The sequence below is a fragment of the Phyllosticta capitalensis genome (assembly GCF_038381095.1).
Source record: "Phyllosticta capitalensis strain CBS 128856 chromosome Unknown BKA78scaffold_4, whole genome shotgun sequence".
NCBI lineage: Eukaryota > Fungi > Ascomycota > Dothideomycetes > Botryosphaeriales > Phyllostictaceae > Phyllosticta > Phyllosticta capitalensis.
Genome location: NW_027117442.1, coordinates 1,755,117 through 1,770,202, shown reverse-complemented (window position 1 = coordinate 1,770,202; position 15,086 = coordinate 1,755,117). Strand labels below are relative to the sequence as shown.

Sequence of the window (15,086 nt, the reverse complement as noted above, 5' to 3'; positions counted from 1 at the left end):
TAACTTGAAGATAGAGGCAGCAAGAGTCAAGGCGCGCTCGGAAGGAGATGGAATCTCAAGAAGCGCCTCCTGCTTCTAATGACCAAGACGATGCACAGCGCTCGGAGCAGCTCGAGGTGGTGGACTGCCGTTTGAAAAACCCAGTTCTCATGCCGCAGAGCGTTTACGACAAGACGCCTGCTCCTGGTGGACAGCGATTGAGGAGATTTGGACGTCGTTTGGCGACCAAATATGCGGCTCCCACCATGATCGACCGGTCCGAGAGCCCTGTGGACCTTGAGGTTCACAACACAGTTCCGGGCGCGGAGTCGGAGTCTGAATTCCCAGAGCCATTCCCTCCTCCCAGAACCTTCGGAAGGGACGGGTTCGGTTCCTTTCTCAACTCGCGTGCCTCCGGAAACGGTAAGCTCTCAATGACCTCCCAACATTGCGAGATATTCTCCGCTAACATTCCAATAGCAACATCCGACCAGAATGGTCTCCTCGGTAGTTCCGAGGATGCTTTCAAGTCCCCGACTCCCCACAAGGCGAAGGGCAAGGGCAAGGGCAAATGCCACAAGGACGAATTGGAAGAGCCATCTGAGGATGGTACCAACATCGTGCCTGGCATGACCCCAACGCCTTCCTCGAATGATTCACTGAGCAACGCTGACCCGCAAAAGGACAGTCAGGCCCAAATTCTGGAGTACCTGAACTCGCGCTCTACTGGTGAACCAGAAGAGAAGGTGGATTACGAGGGTCTGAAGCATTACATCGATGGCATAAGAAGAATGACCTCGCTCCTTTCCATGGGTGTCACCATTTCGGACTTCATAGACAGGAGGTCGAATCAAGGATCGAGTCGCGGATCTAGTCGTGGCGGTGGCTCGGAAGCTGGCAGTCGGGCTCAGGAGACGGTCTCAGAGGCGGAGACTGAGATTGATGAGGACGGCAAGGCGGAACAGGCGGAGCATGCGGAGGGTGGTGACGATGGCGAGCAGGCTGCGGCTGCGGCTGCCGGTGGAAGCCAGCCGAAGCCGGCGAAGAAGAACAGGAAGAGCAAGGGCAAGAAGAAGGGAAAGAAGAAGTGGTGAGGGGAGTTGGATGGAATGATGGGGTTGGATGGCGATTGGTGGAGAGTTGATTGTTTTGCGTATTCATGAGTCGTGTATTGGGTAGCGTGGGTATTGGAAGCTATGACTAGCTTCAATGAGAGTTCGTTACAAACACAGGCACAGTCACATTGCAAGAGGGCTCTGAGATGGATGCTAGGTTCAGATATGCTGAAATCTGAGCACAGCAGGACGCTTCTGAATGGAGCAGTGGGAGGACCACACATTCAACTCTTGTAGCACATGCAAACAAGCGTATGTTCGAACAGCCTAGTGCTGCCCATCTATCTCTCACGGCGCGATGCCTGACAACTCCTTGTCCATCTCAGAAAAGATCTGTTTTTCACTGACTCTGCACTTCCATCATTACTCGTGTCATAAGGTTGAATGACAGAGCTCGACATTGCCAGTGGAAGTGAAAATTCATCAAAGAGGCCAGCCAAGACGTTTTGGACGATTTGGATGCTAAAGGGGGTATAAATACTGTAAAATCCGAATCAAGTCTTCCCCTAGCCAACCAATTCGCCAATCAACAAAACTGCGTGAGCTCAGTCATGTAGCTGCTGAAGCAAATGCCATCCTTGGGCTCCAAGTTGAAGATGTAGCTGTCGCCCCACCAGGGGCCCGCAGCCCACCAGAGCGCGCCCATCCAGACGTCCGAGTTCTGCTTCATGTAGTTGAGCATGCCCTTGACGGCCGTCTTGCAGACGTCGTTGTTGCCGCCGGCAAACTCGCCAATGAGGCCCTTCTTGCCGTTGGCCTTGAGCCACTGCGTGGCGGCCTCGAGGCGCTCCTGGCCGACGGTGCTGCTGACGCACGTGGCGCTGGTCCCCGAGCTGTCCGAGTCGAGGTACTGGTGCATCTGGTAGATGAGCTTGCTCTTGGGGTCCGTGAGGTTGCCCATGGTGCCCCCGTTGCCCGAGCTGACCCAGCTCCACGCCCCCGTGTACGCGTTGCCCTCGACCGTGATGTACTGCGACGACGCGCCCGCGGCACGGATGCCGTTGATGCCCGCTTGGTTCAGCTGCACCACCATCGACTGGTCCATGTCGTGGAACTCGTTGTTGATGTCGAAGATTACTTTCTCGTTGGACGAGAATTCCGTCGCCAGTTGCTTCCACCATTTTTGGAAGCCCGACACGTCGGTTATGATCTTGGAGTTGAAGCCTGCAAGGATGAGGGGTTCAGAGAGTGCTTTTGTGTGATTGGAGCTGGCGACGAGACTCACGGCCGTAGTTGTGCGGTACAATCATTGCGTACGCGCCTTGTGAGGTGATGTTGCTGACAGTGTCTTTCAAATCAGACAGGTACGCAGTGTTCAAGGACGCGTCCATCGTGCTCTCGGTCAACCGCTCCATAAGAACGTTGACGCGGAAAGTGTTCATGCCCTGGTTAATGAACGTCTTTTCTCCATGTCAGTCAGGGGCTCATTGAATCCTGGGTCGATAGCTTACGCTAAAGGTGGAGACATTTGGCCACACATAGTCGGTGCCGAGGGTACCAGGCAAGTTCGTCTCTCCAAACTCAGGACCGCTCTCGTTGATGCCAAAGAATTGGAATGGCGAAGCGGCGCGCTCCTGTTTGGGTGCTGGCGCAGCGATAGCGAGCGACGCCGTCGAGACGGCAAGGAATGAAGTCAGACGCATCTTGAACCAGCAAGAGCTTGCGCGTTGGAGAAGAGAATGGAAGAAGAACAAGGACTTGGACTGTTGGAAAAGTGACTATTGAATGAGAGACTAGTACCATTTTATAATGCCTTGGCATGGAGCCTCCCTGAGCAAGTTGCTGCTCAAGCGACTGGGCCTTTGCTCGCCATGGTGTCCAGAGCTGGTCTGGCCCCGGGAAATGGACCGAAATGCCATATCATGGTATCACAGACCATTTGAGCCAGACCACTATGCACCGGGCTGTTTCAGCCTTCTGGGGTAAGTGTGTGATAGGCGCTAAGAGTTTTAAGGCAGTGAATATCTCAAATTGACTCTTTTGTTTTTCAAGTGGTCAGGCGAAGGGTGAACACAGCGTTGCGACTTGCGAGTGTTCTCGATTCGTTTGAATAGCACTCTTCCTCGAGCACTAATGCATTCTTCTAGCGCGGGAAAGACACAGCTTTAATCGAATCTTAGAGGAGTAAAAAGAAAGAAAATGCACTTGCCTCTGGATCTTCTCAACCCATGTCTCCCCTTCCTCTTCATTGTCTCTTGCCGTCTTCTCCCTGTCATCTGGCAGAAGCAGGTGTTGAGCCACCGCCACTCAAGGCCAACCGTCCAGCCTGGCTAATCTGTCACGGGACTTCGCTTCTGCTCTCCGCAATTGGCACGTCGACTCTGAGAGGTGCAGGTCCGACAAGCGGCAACATGGTGATGGAATCCTGGTCCTGACCATATCGCTGCATGTCTACGCCTCAATGCCTCTCATTTGGAAAGTGCCAGCTTCGAGCCCCCCGATCGAGCGTTTCAGAGTTGAGAGAGAGACCGAAAGAAGGTAGGATTCAGGGCGCGTGCATGACGATTTGATGGTGGTGTTTATGCCGTCTCATCCGTTCGGGCCGCGATGCGACGGTCGGGCTTTCCGGCTGGGAAACAGTCCGCCACGATCTTTCAAAGACATCATTGAGCGAATCGCCTCGCTGGGGCTCCACAAACAATCTCTCTTCGTCATCGATGTTTCGTGGAGGCTGCGGACTTCGCTTATACAGCGAGCTTCGGAGTCTGAAATGAAGGTCCATGTACAGGGGCCTAAAGGACAGAAGAGCGAGTGATACATGGTCAGAAGTGCCGCTGTCACAAAGGCCTTGATGAATGTGGCTTGGAAGACTTGCGCGTCCAAAAAGAAACCGTTGGTGGGTTAATCTGGACGGTGATGTGCAGGACGTCGTTGGAGTGGTACAGGCGTGACAGGAGCGACAAGCTTTCGGCTCGCGGGCCGAAGATGGCATCCACTTACCTACGCGCAAACGATGTCATCAACGCGCTCGTAACACCGCCTTCTACACAACACGCCAGATGCCGCCAGGAGATGAGAAAGCCCCCGTGAAGCTATCACTGCCCCTGGTATGCTCTTGTGGAGTAGACAACCTCTTTTCTCGCCCTTCTGACACGACTCGCAGCAATACCAGCAGGAACTCTTCCAAGACCTGGTAAGCCCTGGATCGCCCAAGCTCCGACTCATGCTAACCACGCGCAGCGCAATGAAGACCAGCTCGTCATCCTTGCGAGAGGCCTTGGACTATTGCGGGTCGTGACAAACCTCCTCCACTCCTACGACGCCGCCGGAAACAACCTCATCCTGCTCATTGGAGCTGACGACCGTGAAAATGGCTGGATTGGCGAGGCTCTGGCCGAGCATGCTGTTGTCAGCAATGCTCCCAAAGCCCGCGGACTGAGTCTTGTCAATACAGATCTGACGGGAGTGACAACGCGAGAGAAGATGTACGCGCAAGGAGGAATATTTAGCATAACATCGCGGATATTGATCGTCGACTTCTTGTCTGGGCTCTTGGACCCCGCAACTGTGACAGGTTGCGTGGTGCTTCACGCGGACAAGGTTGTTGCGACCTCTATTGAGGCCTTCATTCTGCGCATTTATCGCCAGAAGAACAAATCAGGGTTTCTGAAAGCCTTTTCGGATAATCCAGAGCCTTTCACCACCGGCTTCTCTCCACTCGCGACGAGGATGCGGAATCTTTTCCTGCGGAAACCAACGCTGTATCCAAGGTTCCAAGTCAGCGTCGTTAAATCATTGGAAGGCCGTCGCAAGGCGGAGGTCATAGAATTGGCAGTGCCCATGACGGACGCAATGACGACTATCCAACAGGCCATCTTGGAATGCGTGGAAGTGAGCATTGCTGAACTGAGAAAGGGCAACTCAGGAACTCTTGATATGGAGGAGTGGACGGCGGATAGCGCATTACAAAAGAATTTTGATGTCATCATCAGACGGCAGCTGGATCCTGTATGGCATCGTACAAGCTTCAGAACGCGGCAAATTGTCAGAGATTTGTCGCTGCTTCGCCATATCCTTCAGTGAGTGTCTTTCGGGCTGTGAAGATGACTCGGCTGACCGCCATAGCGCTATACTAGCATATGATGCTGTCGACTTCAACAAGTATCTCGACACAGTAAGGGCTGCTTCCTCGCCGCCCCCTGGATCCACCAAAATGAATCAGTCACCGTGGCTTTTCCTGGATGCTGCCGAAACCATATTTGAAACGGCAAAACGTCGTGTCTATAGTGGTAAACTGACGGACCAGAACTCCAAAACCAACTCGAATGGCGTGCCTGATTCTCTGGTACCTGTGCTAGAGGAGCAGCCCAAGTGGGCCATGCTGGCTGAGATTTTGGAAGAAATTGAACGTGACAACTACTTCAACCCTACTCCACAAGACGATTCGAGCGGCGCTATTCTCATAATGTGCGGTGACAACAACACCTGCCGCCAGTTGCGAGAATATCTTCAAATTATGCGTGAGAAGCCCGAGGAGAAAGAGGGAGAGGAAGACGAGGGGTCGCCAGGACCATCTGCAGCCTTTATGATGCGAAGGAAGCTTCGACATTACCTTAGCTGGAAACGAGACTTTGGCAAAGTCAGCGCCTCACTTTTCGCGGAGAACACCAAGGTCATCAACAACGACTCTCGTGGTGGTCAAGGCGCGCAAGGCAAAGGACCCCCAAACAAGAGGCGACGAGTGCGTGGCGGAGCAGCAGCTGCGTCGGGACCTTCACGCAATGTTGTTGGAAACATGCAGCAGACTTTCGACCGTGAAGCCCACTTGCAGAGCTTGATATCGGAGCTCCAACCCACCGAAGGAGAGACCCAGCAAAAGGGGGAAATTGCGGCTGATCCTCTCGAGGATATGGAAGACAACTACGAGCTTTACGAGATGAAGGATCTCCTCGTCATTCACCCATATGATGGCGACATGGATGAGCACATGCTGGAGGAGATCAAGCCGCGCTACATCATCATGTATGAACCTGACGCCGCATTCATACGACGAGTCGAAGTGTACCGCAGCTCCCACACGGACCGGAATGTCCGCGTCTACTTCATGTACTACTCCGAGTCTGTCGAAGAGCACCGCTACCTCATCGGGATCCGCCGGGAGAAGGATGCCTTTTCAAAGCTCATCCGCGAACGCGGAAACATGGCCCTCGTCATCGACAACACGGGTAACGTTGATCCACAAGAGGCCTTTCTCCGCACCGTCAATACCCGCATCGCTGGCGGGGGACGTCTCGCCGCAACAGCGTCCCCACCGCGTGTCGTCGTCGACGTGCGCGAATTCCGCTCCTCGCTGCCGTCGCTGCTCCACGGACGCAACATGGTCGTCGTGCCGTGCATGCTGACGGTCGGCGACTACGTACTCACGCCCAACATCTGCATTGAACGCAAATCCGTGCGCGACCTGATCCAATCGCTCGCCAACGGGCGTCTCTACAACCAAGCCGAGACGATGCTGATGCACTACACCAACCCCATGCTGCTCATCGAATTCGACCAAAACAAGTCCTTCACGCTCGAGCCCTTTGCCGACCTCTCCAGCACCTCGTCATCGGCCGCCGCCGCCGCCATGGCCGCGCCGGACCTGCAGACCAAGCTCGTCCTGCTGACGCTGGCGTTTCCGCGCCTGCGCATCATCTGGAGCAGCAGCCCGTACCAAACGGCCGAGATTTTCGAGGAGCTCAAGAAGCAGCAGGACGAGCCCGACCCCATCCGCGCCGTGCAGATTGGCCTCGACGCCGGCGAGGACCCGCACACCCGCACCTTCAACCAGACTCCCCAGGATATGCTGCGCGTGGTGCCCGGCATCGATGGCAACGAGAAGATTATGCAGCGCATCATGTTCAATGTGGATAGTATGTGGGAGCTGGCAAACATGAGCGAGGAGGCGCTCTCGGAGCTCAGTGGCCGCGAGGTTGGGAGGCAGGTTTTCAGGTTTTTCAATCGGGATGTCATTGATGAGTAGGTCAGTAGCACGATTATTCACTGCAAAAGTCATGAGAAGGAAAGAAATCTTGTTGATTGTGACTGCTGCCGCTACTAGATTATGCAGCTGTAGAAAATGAATAGAAATCATGTCAAGGCTACCTCCCATGATACTCCACACTCGCTGGTAAACATTCATAGCAATTCCACCGAGTGAAAAGAGACAGCCGCCCGAGATTGATCCCTCCCAGGCTCAGCCTCTTGAACATACTCCATAAATCCCATCATACTTTGAAAAAAGGTGGCCGTATTAGCAACATACCTCCCATATAATACCCTTGTCGCAAGGATACTCCTTAGATTCCATAGCAAAGACCCAGATGAAAAGGGGGCAAAACATTCATATGAACACCCGTCGCCGTAGTCATGCAGCAATGTAACAGCCAGTCATCGAAGGAAATAATGGTAGAGGACTGTCGTCGCTCGCCCTTGTCGATTCGTCCAGCGAATCCCGTCTCCAGTTGTTGGATCGTCGCTCATCAGCGGATTCAGTCATCCGATTCCTTCTCGTCGGCAGAGTCGTCATGCTCGCTGGCGGTCTCGTCGCTTCCCAGGTCGCTCGGCTCGCTCTCGCTCTCCTCGTCTTCGAGCTCAACTTTCTTCTTGTTCTTCTTCGGTGCCGCGCGCGCCTTGCCTTTGCCTTTGCCTTTGGGTTTGCTCTTCTCGGCGGGCGTTCCGTCCTCGGCATCCACTTCAGCGGCTTTTCTGACTCCATGGCGCTTGACAAGGTGATCAATCACACAGCCCTTCTCCCAGCCTGCGCTGCCGACGCTGGTGGCGGCTCTGCACCGCGGGCATGTTTTTCCGTGTGCAATGAACAGCTGGTGCAGGGGATACTTGAGCTCGTCGGGGATGCGGACGTCGCAGTGGCTGTATGCCGTGTCCCTAGTGGCTTTCTCTGGGACCCAGTTGAGGTAGCGACAGAGGCGGTAGACGTGCGTGTCGACGGCGAAGCTCGGGACTTGGATGCAGAATAGCATGACGCACGAAGCCGTTTTGACGCCAATGCCCGGATACTTGGTCAACTCCGACATGATGAGATTCGGGTCGTGCTTCATGGCGTGCAGGTGGTCAAGTGACAGGACGCCGCTGTTGGCCCTTTCAATCTCAGCTTGCTTCTCGGGCGTGGACTCGTGTGCCGCGCCTGGAACGGATGGTGCATTGGCATCAGTTGATATCAGCCCGTCGCGTCGTGCTTGATTCTCCTCGTATACCATGTCCAGAATTTTCTTGATGTCTTTGCTCTTGACGTCAGCCAGACCGCCAGACTTGATAGCTTCTTTGACATCCTTCACGTCGGCTCTGCGTACAGCATCCCAATCGACACTGCCTTTGCCAATGCCTTCCTTGATGATGCCGAACCGCTTGACGAGTCCCTGGAAGGCGCTGGCAGAGTTTTTTCCTGTAGTGGCGGCGCTCAGACGGGTACGGATGAGGGCGTCAAGAACAGAAGGGACTTCGCCGCAGCCAGTGACTGTGAGAGAAGGCGCAGGAATGGTGGGTGGAGGTCTTGTCTTGCCATGCACAGACTCGAGCAGGCGAGTCACTTCATAGCACTCTTCTTTCGTAGGATGCTCCCAGTCAGGGTATGGGGAGACGCCGGGTGTCAGTCCATAGTTGTTGGCCTTTTTCGATTTCGTCTTCTTTGCAGATGCGCTCGATGACTCCTTGGGCGCGCGCACATCAGCATCCGATTTCTCTATGTCCACGTGCGCGTCAGCGCCTGAGGACTCCCCAGACGTCTGCGCATCTGCGCCCAATGGCTCCCCAGATGTCTTCGCACCTGCGCCCGAATGCTCCTTGGATGTACGCGGCTTCTTTGACTTGGGTTTTTCATCTTCAGCTGAGTCGGGTGTAGGAATGCTCTCCAGATTGTGCGGGAGCTCATTGACATCAACTTCAATTTTGGCGACTGTCCGCGCGCGCTTACGACTGCTCCCTGTCTGCTGCGCGTTGGACTTGGGCTTTCGCGAGCGAGCTTTCTTGGAGGCGGCCGGGGTAGCTGGGGGAGTCGACACCTGGGCTGGCTGCGCGCTTGGAGCAGTCATGAGCGCGTCAATCGCGCGCGTCGTTGACCTTGTCACACGGGTAGACATGGTTGGAGAGGTCAATTGGTATAGAGCGACCAGGTGGGTAAGTAAGCGTGGCCGCAGAGGCCCGGAAAGGCAATTTCGAAGGGCAAAGATGGTGTCGATTGGGTGAGAGAAGTTGGTTGAAGTGCGAAGAGGAACAGAACGAAACGCGAAGTATATATCGCGGGGGAACTTCGGAATTAGCGAAACTAGTGAAGGCGACTCGAAAGAAGTCGAAGGCGTGAGTTTGTATTTGGCGGTCCTAGAACTAAAGCGTGATAGATGACGTCTTCTGCCTGGCCAATGATCGACGGGGAGCAAATGCAGGGACCACCCTCCACCGCATGTGCCCGCTCCCAGGCTGCGGCCGCAGGGCACTCAACACCACTTCTCTTCCAACGTCTACGCTCACTATCCTCTACAAAAGACATCATGTCGCCGCCTCTTACCGTACCCGCGTTGACACGACACACGGCAACCGTCATTGTTGCCCACGGCTTGGGCGACAGGTAAGCAGGCAGCCTTGCGCGCCTCCGTCATTCTGCGGACCCAGGCTAACACAACCTTTCGACAGCGGCGCAGGATGGTCGTTCCTGGCAGAGAACTGGCGGCGGCGCAACAAGTTTGAAGAAGTCTCCTTCATCTTTCCCAATGCGCCCCACATTCCCATCACCATCAACATGGGCATGCGCATGGCCGGCTGGTACGACCTGGCGTCGCTCTCCGACATCAACCAGCGCAGCGAAGACGAGGCTGGCATCAAGCGTAGCCAGGAATACTTTCACAACCTGATCAAAGAAGAGATCAGCAAGGGAATTCCAGCCAACCGCATCGTCATTGGTGGTTTCTCTCAGGGCGGCGCCATTTCGCTGCTGTCCGGCCTTACATATTCGGAGAAGCTGGGCGGCATCTTTGGTACACAATGGGCGCCATTAAGAAATATTGTCGCGTTCGCTGACGGATTCAAGGTCTGAGCTGCTACTTGCTCCTGCGGAACAAAATCAGAGACATGATCCCCGCCGACAACCCGAACAAGGAAACCCCCATCTTTATGGGTCACGGCGATATTGACCCTGTCGTCCGTCACGAGTGGGGTCAGAGGACCGCCGATACCCTGAAGGAATGGGGTTGGAATGTTGATTTCCGCACTTACGAGTGAGCCTCCTTCGCCCGCTCGCAATTGAGGCGTTTGGAGAAGAAAGCTGACCACTAGTAGGGGCCTGCCTCACTCTGCTGATCCTGAGGAGATCGACGACCTCGAAAACTACCTCAAGCAAAGGATTCCTCCCCTCGGTGACAAGGAAGAGTGACTTCCAGCAGGGACTGCTTCGCCCTTAGGAATGAGCGTCGCGACCGCTGGTGTGCTCCTCGCAACACTCGTTATGTGCATAGTGGCATACAGAAAGGGTACTTTGCGACTTTTTACCCTTGCTTTCGCCATGCTGCTGCTTTGTTGATAGCTATCAGGCGTCAGCGGGATGCATCATCTGGGGAGGTTCGATAGAGGATTGGAGGATTGACTGCACAATTTCCGACAGCTCGACACTATACCCAATCTAAGTTGAGTTTGCATGCACAAACAGATTTCATGATAACTGCAGAGCCAGTATGTCCCTGATTCCTACTGTCAAAACGACGCGCCTAAGGTGGCACCTCCTCGCCTTTCCAATCCCAGCACCTCCCCCTCAACTTGTCCCCAGACCCGTCCTTCAGCACGCCCATCAGCCTTTCCGCAACCCAGTCCGCCTCAAATAGCTTCTCCTTGGCCACGCTATCCCAGAAGTCGCGGCTCAACCCCGTCCGCACAGTGCCCGGATGCATTGCGACCGCCACCGCCTTCTCACCCGCCTGAGTTCGCAAGTGGTTATCAAACGTCTTTGTGATTTGATTGACCGCCGCCTTGGATGCGCGATAACTATACCACCCGCCAAGCTTATTGTCCGTAATCGAACCCACACGCGCCGACATGGTCGCCCACGTCGCGGGGAGCGGCAAGTTGGCGAAGGCGTCGGTCGCCGAATCAGGCAGCGAGGTGCTCTTCCGCGGCAGGTGTCGCGCAAAATGCTTGATGGCGAGCAGCGGGCCCAGCGTGTTCGTTTGCAGCGTGAGCAACGCGTTGTCGGCGTCGATTTGCGCGGGTGCTTTTTCGGGGAACAGCAGCCCCGGCACGACGAGCGCGAGGTGCAGGTGGTGGGTGCGTTGGGGGAAGCGGTCGGCGCAGTGCTGCGAGGCGGACGCGATGGTGGATTCGTCTGTGGCGTGGTGTTAGATGTGCATGAAGAGGGTATCACGATGGTCAGAGGCGTGGAACATACTCAAGAAGTCGAGCGCCACCATGCTCAGTCTCTCTCGCGCATTGGAATCCAACCCTTCTAATATCTCTTCCTTTGCTCGCTCCAGGTCGCCCCGTGCGGTTGCTACCATGGGCGCTTTGGTAGTGCGTAGGACGTGCCTAGCGAGCGCTTGCCCGATGCCTCGGGATGCGGGGGATACCAGCGTCCATGGTTGGGAGAGAGGCATGACGAAGGGAATGAAGCTCGAGGCGAAGTACCATCTAATGAAGGAGATGTTCGTCTGGTGTGGTTTTGCACGAATACAACCAGCTGGATTTCGTTCGGACGGAGAGCTTCAATGGGACGAATTGGGGACGTATGGCAGCAATGCACGCACTTTCGTCTCAAGGCGGGTCAGAAGAGCGGCAATTGCCACATAGCAATTCGACAAGCACAATCTTTGAAAACGATGAATGACAGTAAAAGTCAATGGAGACCATGATGAAGCTGTGTCGAGGGGAGTAGCAGCTTGCGCAGGGACCCCGCGAGGGGTGGTCATGATGTCAGCGAAGCCAGACGCGAGACACCGCGTCGGCCTGACCCGGGAGATCGGCTCGTCCGTCGATCTGGAATGCTGGGGTCGCGATGTGCTTGGCGTCGGTCAAATCATTTTCTTGATTTGGGATTTGGTGATGGTCGTTGATGATTGTTGTCTTCTGGGTCGTCAATGGTTCAATAATACGGTCCATTCATTTGGATGGATGTGGATTTCGATAGCTTGCATTGAATTTGTAAATCCATGGAAACTGCCGTAGCTCGAATGTGGTTTGGATTAATCAACCATTCTTTCTGTCGTTGCCTTCTGTTTTTGGTTTGGATACAATTTTGTGTAAGAGCGTGACACTCGCCAGTAACGAAGACTGCCTGATCCCTGCGGGTATACAAAGAGATGAAAACAAACAACCTGGAACTCCGCCCACAAGGTCGATCGATTTGGAGGACCGCGACATACTTTTTCACCTATTGACTTAGAAAAACTTACCCTTTGGCACGGCGAGGAAGACCGCCTCAAAGAGACAAGTGATGACAAAAGCACCGAGTAAGCTTTGCAGGAAGATGGTGTCTTGGATCTGGCGCATAGCCGGCTCCTCAATCCAGACCTCGCGGTCAAAGACCTTGCGAACCACATTGCGTTTCTCGTATTTGGCGACCCACGGCTCGTCCTCGAAGCTGTTGCCCTGCAGGGACTCGGGCGACTCTTTGAAGATTTCTTGTAGTTGCGGCTCGTCGTCAGAAGCGAAAAGCTCCCAAGGACGCAAGTGGCGATGATGCATGCCGTGCAGAACCTGGTCGTCACATTAGTTTGAAAATTTGAACTGGACTTTTGGACTAGACTTACAACACACATGCCCTTGTAGGCGGCGATCATTGTTGAAATGCCAATCAAGAAGGCGAGAGCTGAGAATACACGCCACCCACGGGCGACAGAGCTCAAGTCAAGAAGAATGCCAATAACGATACCGGCGACGATGAGAAAGATTCCAAGACCACGGGCGAAAATGACGCGAGGCCTGTTGCCGTTGCAAATGGTCCAGCGGATAAAGTTGGGATGAGCCTGGCGACGAAGAGACCACTCAATGGTAGCGATGACGTCGCGGAAAGCAGATGGGTGAGTCGTGTACGCCAAAGCACGTAGCAAAATGTTCCTCTCACGGCTGGAAAGGTTGAGCTGACGTGGGCCGGCTTCGGCAATGTAGATGGCGATGATCCTGGTGATCTCCTCGCGGTATGGCTGAACGGCGAACGGTTGCACCTTTTCACCCGCAGACTCGAATGCTGCTTCCGCTGCCCGAGCAGGGTCCACTGTCGTTGCAGTAGTCGTGGACCGCTGCCATTCAGAGAGGGTCGCTTCAGACGAGTTGTCCACGCTCTCAAATTTGCTGTGCACTGATGGCGTCTGCGGATTGGGGGTGGCGTCACCCGTGAAGGGGGTCAGTTCACCATCTGGAGCCCTTCGCGCATTGTTGTCAAAGTCAGTCCCCTGGAAAATGACAGCAGCCTCAGGCGCAGGCTTCGGCTTGCGGGCTTGAGCATGCGCTTCAGCCTCTGCTTGCTCCAAAGTCCAGGCGGGGGCGAGAGCTTTCTCTCTGTCCGGGAGCGCGTCGAATCGCTTGCAGTAGTCTCGGAACCAGAGGTAAAACTGCAGGTTTTCGGCTGCAAGCTCAATGTACTTGAGATAGTTCAGAAACTCGCGGACAGTGCATGGCTGGAACCCATCGAATTAGCAAGTTGAAGCAATTGCAACGCCTGGAAGAGTTCGTGATGAACCCATCAGGTGACGACAAACTAAGGTTGTGCGACTGAATGTGACAGACCGCCATATGCAAGGGGACTCGGCAGGTAATGTTGCACTTACCGGGCAGGTGCCACCAGATATGATTCGCTCAAATGACAGGGCATCCGGGATGCCGTGTGACATTTGAGAACCTCCTGACGTAGATTCGGCATCGTAGGATTTCTTTCCACTGTCATCGCTGTGGACGGATATGGTGGAGGCTTTTGAAGACGCCGGGCGTCTGTAGGCGAGAGAGTAAACCATGGTGGATGCTTGACAGGTATGTGTTCAACAGGGTATGGGGCAGCTGGCTGGAGAGACGAGAAGAAAAGAAGCTCGTTCTTCGTTGACCAAGGCAAGGAAATTTCTTGGGGAAAAGAGCGAACGGTCCCTTGACGATCAGCCATAGCATACGAGGAGGGTCCTGTTCTTAATATGGACCCTCCACCAGCCAAGGATGGCGGCGGTATAGAGCTGAGGCTTGCTTCTTTCGGCTAGGTTAGTGAATCGACAAACGCGCACGCCGTGGTCAACCAGGCCTGTTTGACTCGATAGGTAATGATCATCGGAAGTGGTAGGGTCCAGGAAGACTAGAGAGTACAGCCGACACGACGTTGCAGCCATTGCCGCTTAGTAAATTCTCCTAGAAGAGCGTAGGGTCCCAAGCTGTAATGATGCACGGAGCCTAGAGGATCCCGGCCACGCTCCAGGCGTTCTGACTACTGACATTGAATCCCCCTACGTATCTACCGCGTGCTCGGAATCTCAACGGGCTGTCTTGGAACGGGCCTGGTGGAGATGGTAAAGGGTGGCCATGGTGACGGGCGTCGTGCCTGCAAGCGCAAGCCCCTGTGCTCGTCATGTCTCAGAAGCAAGATCGGATGGCTTGACGTTCGAGGGCAAATCGTGATTGACGACTCGAGGAACGGGTCGGTTTGCCATGCAGCAATCCAATGGCCAGAAGTGTAGCGAAGCGTCAGCCCTGGAGTGGCTTTCAGCTGAAGAGCGGGCCCGACGGCATGGTTGGCGAGAACGAGCCTGCGAAAGGTGGGTCGACCAATTTAGAAGAGACCGACTTGGCCTGAGGCTGGAGCTGCGGGAGCGGCAAAGAGCACAAGGATGAGTCGAGTCAGGGCGTGATGGAGGACGAAAAGTTGGTGTTGCGGGAAGGAAAAGAGAGATGAGGGACCACGGCCCCTTGCCGACAGGGCAAAGCTGAACCCTGCCGACTGCCGTGGTGTTGACTCGGCAGCTCAGGTACACTAAGCAATTTGACATGTCCAGAACAACGGTAGCGTGCTGCGCACAACTTACTATCGGTCGAATCGAG

At 54.8% G+C, this 15,086-nt stretch overlaps 7 protein-coding genes across 7 annotated transcripts; 3 read left to right on the top strand and 4 right to left on the bottom strand.

Moving 5' to 3' along the window:
• Positions 1 to 36: 36 nt before the first annotated feature.
• Positions 37 to 1,175, top strand: BKA78DRAFT_311903 (uncharacterized protein). Its single transcript, XM_066888257.1, has 2 exons — positions 37 to 402; positions 460 to 1,175. The coding sequence occupies exons 1-2, from the start codon at positions 48 to 50 to the stop codon at positions 1,071 to 1,073; spliced, it is 969 nt and encodes a 322-aa protein (XP_066745578.1). The 5' UTR covers positions 37 to 47; the 3' UTR covers positions 1,074 to 1,175.
• Positions 1,176 to 1,274: 99 nt separating this feature from the next.
• Positions 1,275 to 2,995, bottom strand: BKA78DRAFT_311901 (endo-beta-1,4-glucanase). The gene is made up of 3 exons (XM_066888256.1): positions 2,546 to 2,995; positions 2,320 to 2,494; positions 1,275 to 2,258 (listed from the first exon to the last, which is right to left on the bottom strand). The coding sequence occupies exons 1-3, from the start codon at positions 2,735 to 2,737 to the stop codon at positions 1,621 to 1,623; spliced, it is 1,005 nt and encodes a 334-aa protein (XP_066745577.1). The 5' UTR covers positions 2,738 to 2,995; the 3' UTR covers positions 1,275 to 1,620.
• A 1,050-nt stretch (positions 2,996 to 4,045) lies between these two features.
• On the top strand, positions 4,046 to 7,188 carry BKA78DRAFT_265874 (uncharacterized protein). The gene is made up of 4 exons (XM_066885462.1): positions 4,046 to 4,141; positions 4,198 to 4,227; positions 4,275 to 5,113; positions 5,160 to 7,188. Exons 1-4 carry the CDS (start codon positions 4,094 to 4,096, stop codon positions 7,054 to 7,056), a joined length of 2,814 nt encoding a protein of 937 aa, XP_066745576.1. The 5' UTR covers positions 4,046 to 4,093; the 3' UTR covers positions 7,057 to 7,188.
• Positions 7,189 to 7,717: 529 nt separating this feature from the next.
• BKA78DRAFT_236504 (DNA glycosylase) lies at positions 7,718 to 9,163 on the bottom strand (the record flags this gene model as incomplete). The annotated part of the gene is made up of 2 exons (XM_066883857.1): positions 7,718 to 8,799; positions 8,887 to 9,163. Coding segments are annotated over 2 exons (1,359 nt in total), but the record flags the coding sequence as incomplete, so codon positions are not given.
• Positions 9,164 to 9,525: 362 nt separating this feature from the next.
• On the top strand, positions 9,526 to 10,711 carry BKA78DRAFT_119562 (Phospholipase/carboxylesterase/thioesterase). The gene is made up of 4 exons (XM_066882403.1): positions 9,526 to 9,657; positions 9,723 to 10,063; positions 10,117 to 10,303; positions 10,365 to 10,711. The coding sequence occupies exons 1-4, from the start codon at positions 9,581 to 9,583 to the stop codon at positions 10,456 to 10,458; spliced, it is 699 nt and encodes a 232-aa protein (XP_066745574.1). The 5' UTR covers positions 9,526 to 9,580; the 3' UTR covers positions 10,459 to 10,711.
• A 78-nt stretch (positions 10,712 to 10,789) lies between these two features.
• On the bottom strand, positions 10,790 to 11,668 carry BKA78DRAFT_248957 (short-chain dehydrogenase/reductase-like protein; the record flags this gene model as incomplete). Its single annotated transcript, XM_066884435.1, has 2 exons — positions 10,790 to 11,400; positions 11,464 to 11,668. 2 exons carry the CDS (start codon positions 11,666 to 11,668, stop codon positions 10,790 to 10,792), a joined length of 816 nt encoding a protein of 271 aa, XP_066745573.1.
• A 781-nt stretch (positions 11,669 to 12,449) lies between these two features.
• On the bottom strand, positions 12,450 to 14,020 carry BKA78DRAFT_331057 (uncharacterized protein; the record flags this gene model as incomplete). The annotated part of the gene is made up of 3 exons (XM_066889847.1): positions 12,450 to 12,767; positions 12,821 to 13,687; positions 13,838 to 14,020. The coding sequence occupies 3 exons, from the start codon at positions 14,018 to 14,020 to the stop codon at positions 12,450 to 12,452; spliced, it is 1,368 nt and encodes a 455-aa protein (XP_066745572.1).
• Between the last annotated feature and the right edge of the window lie 1,066 nt (positions 14,021 to 15,086).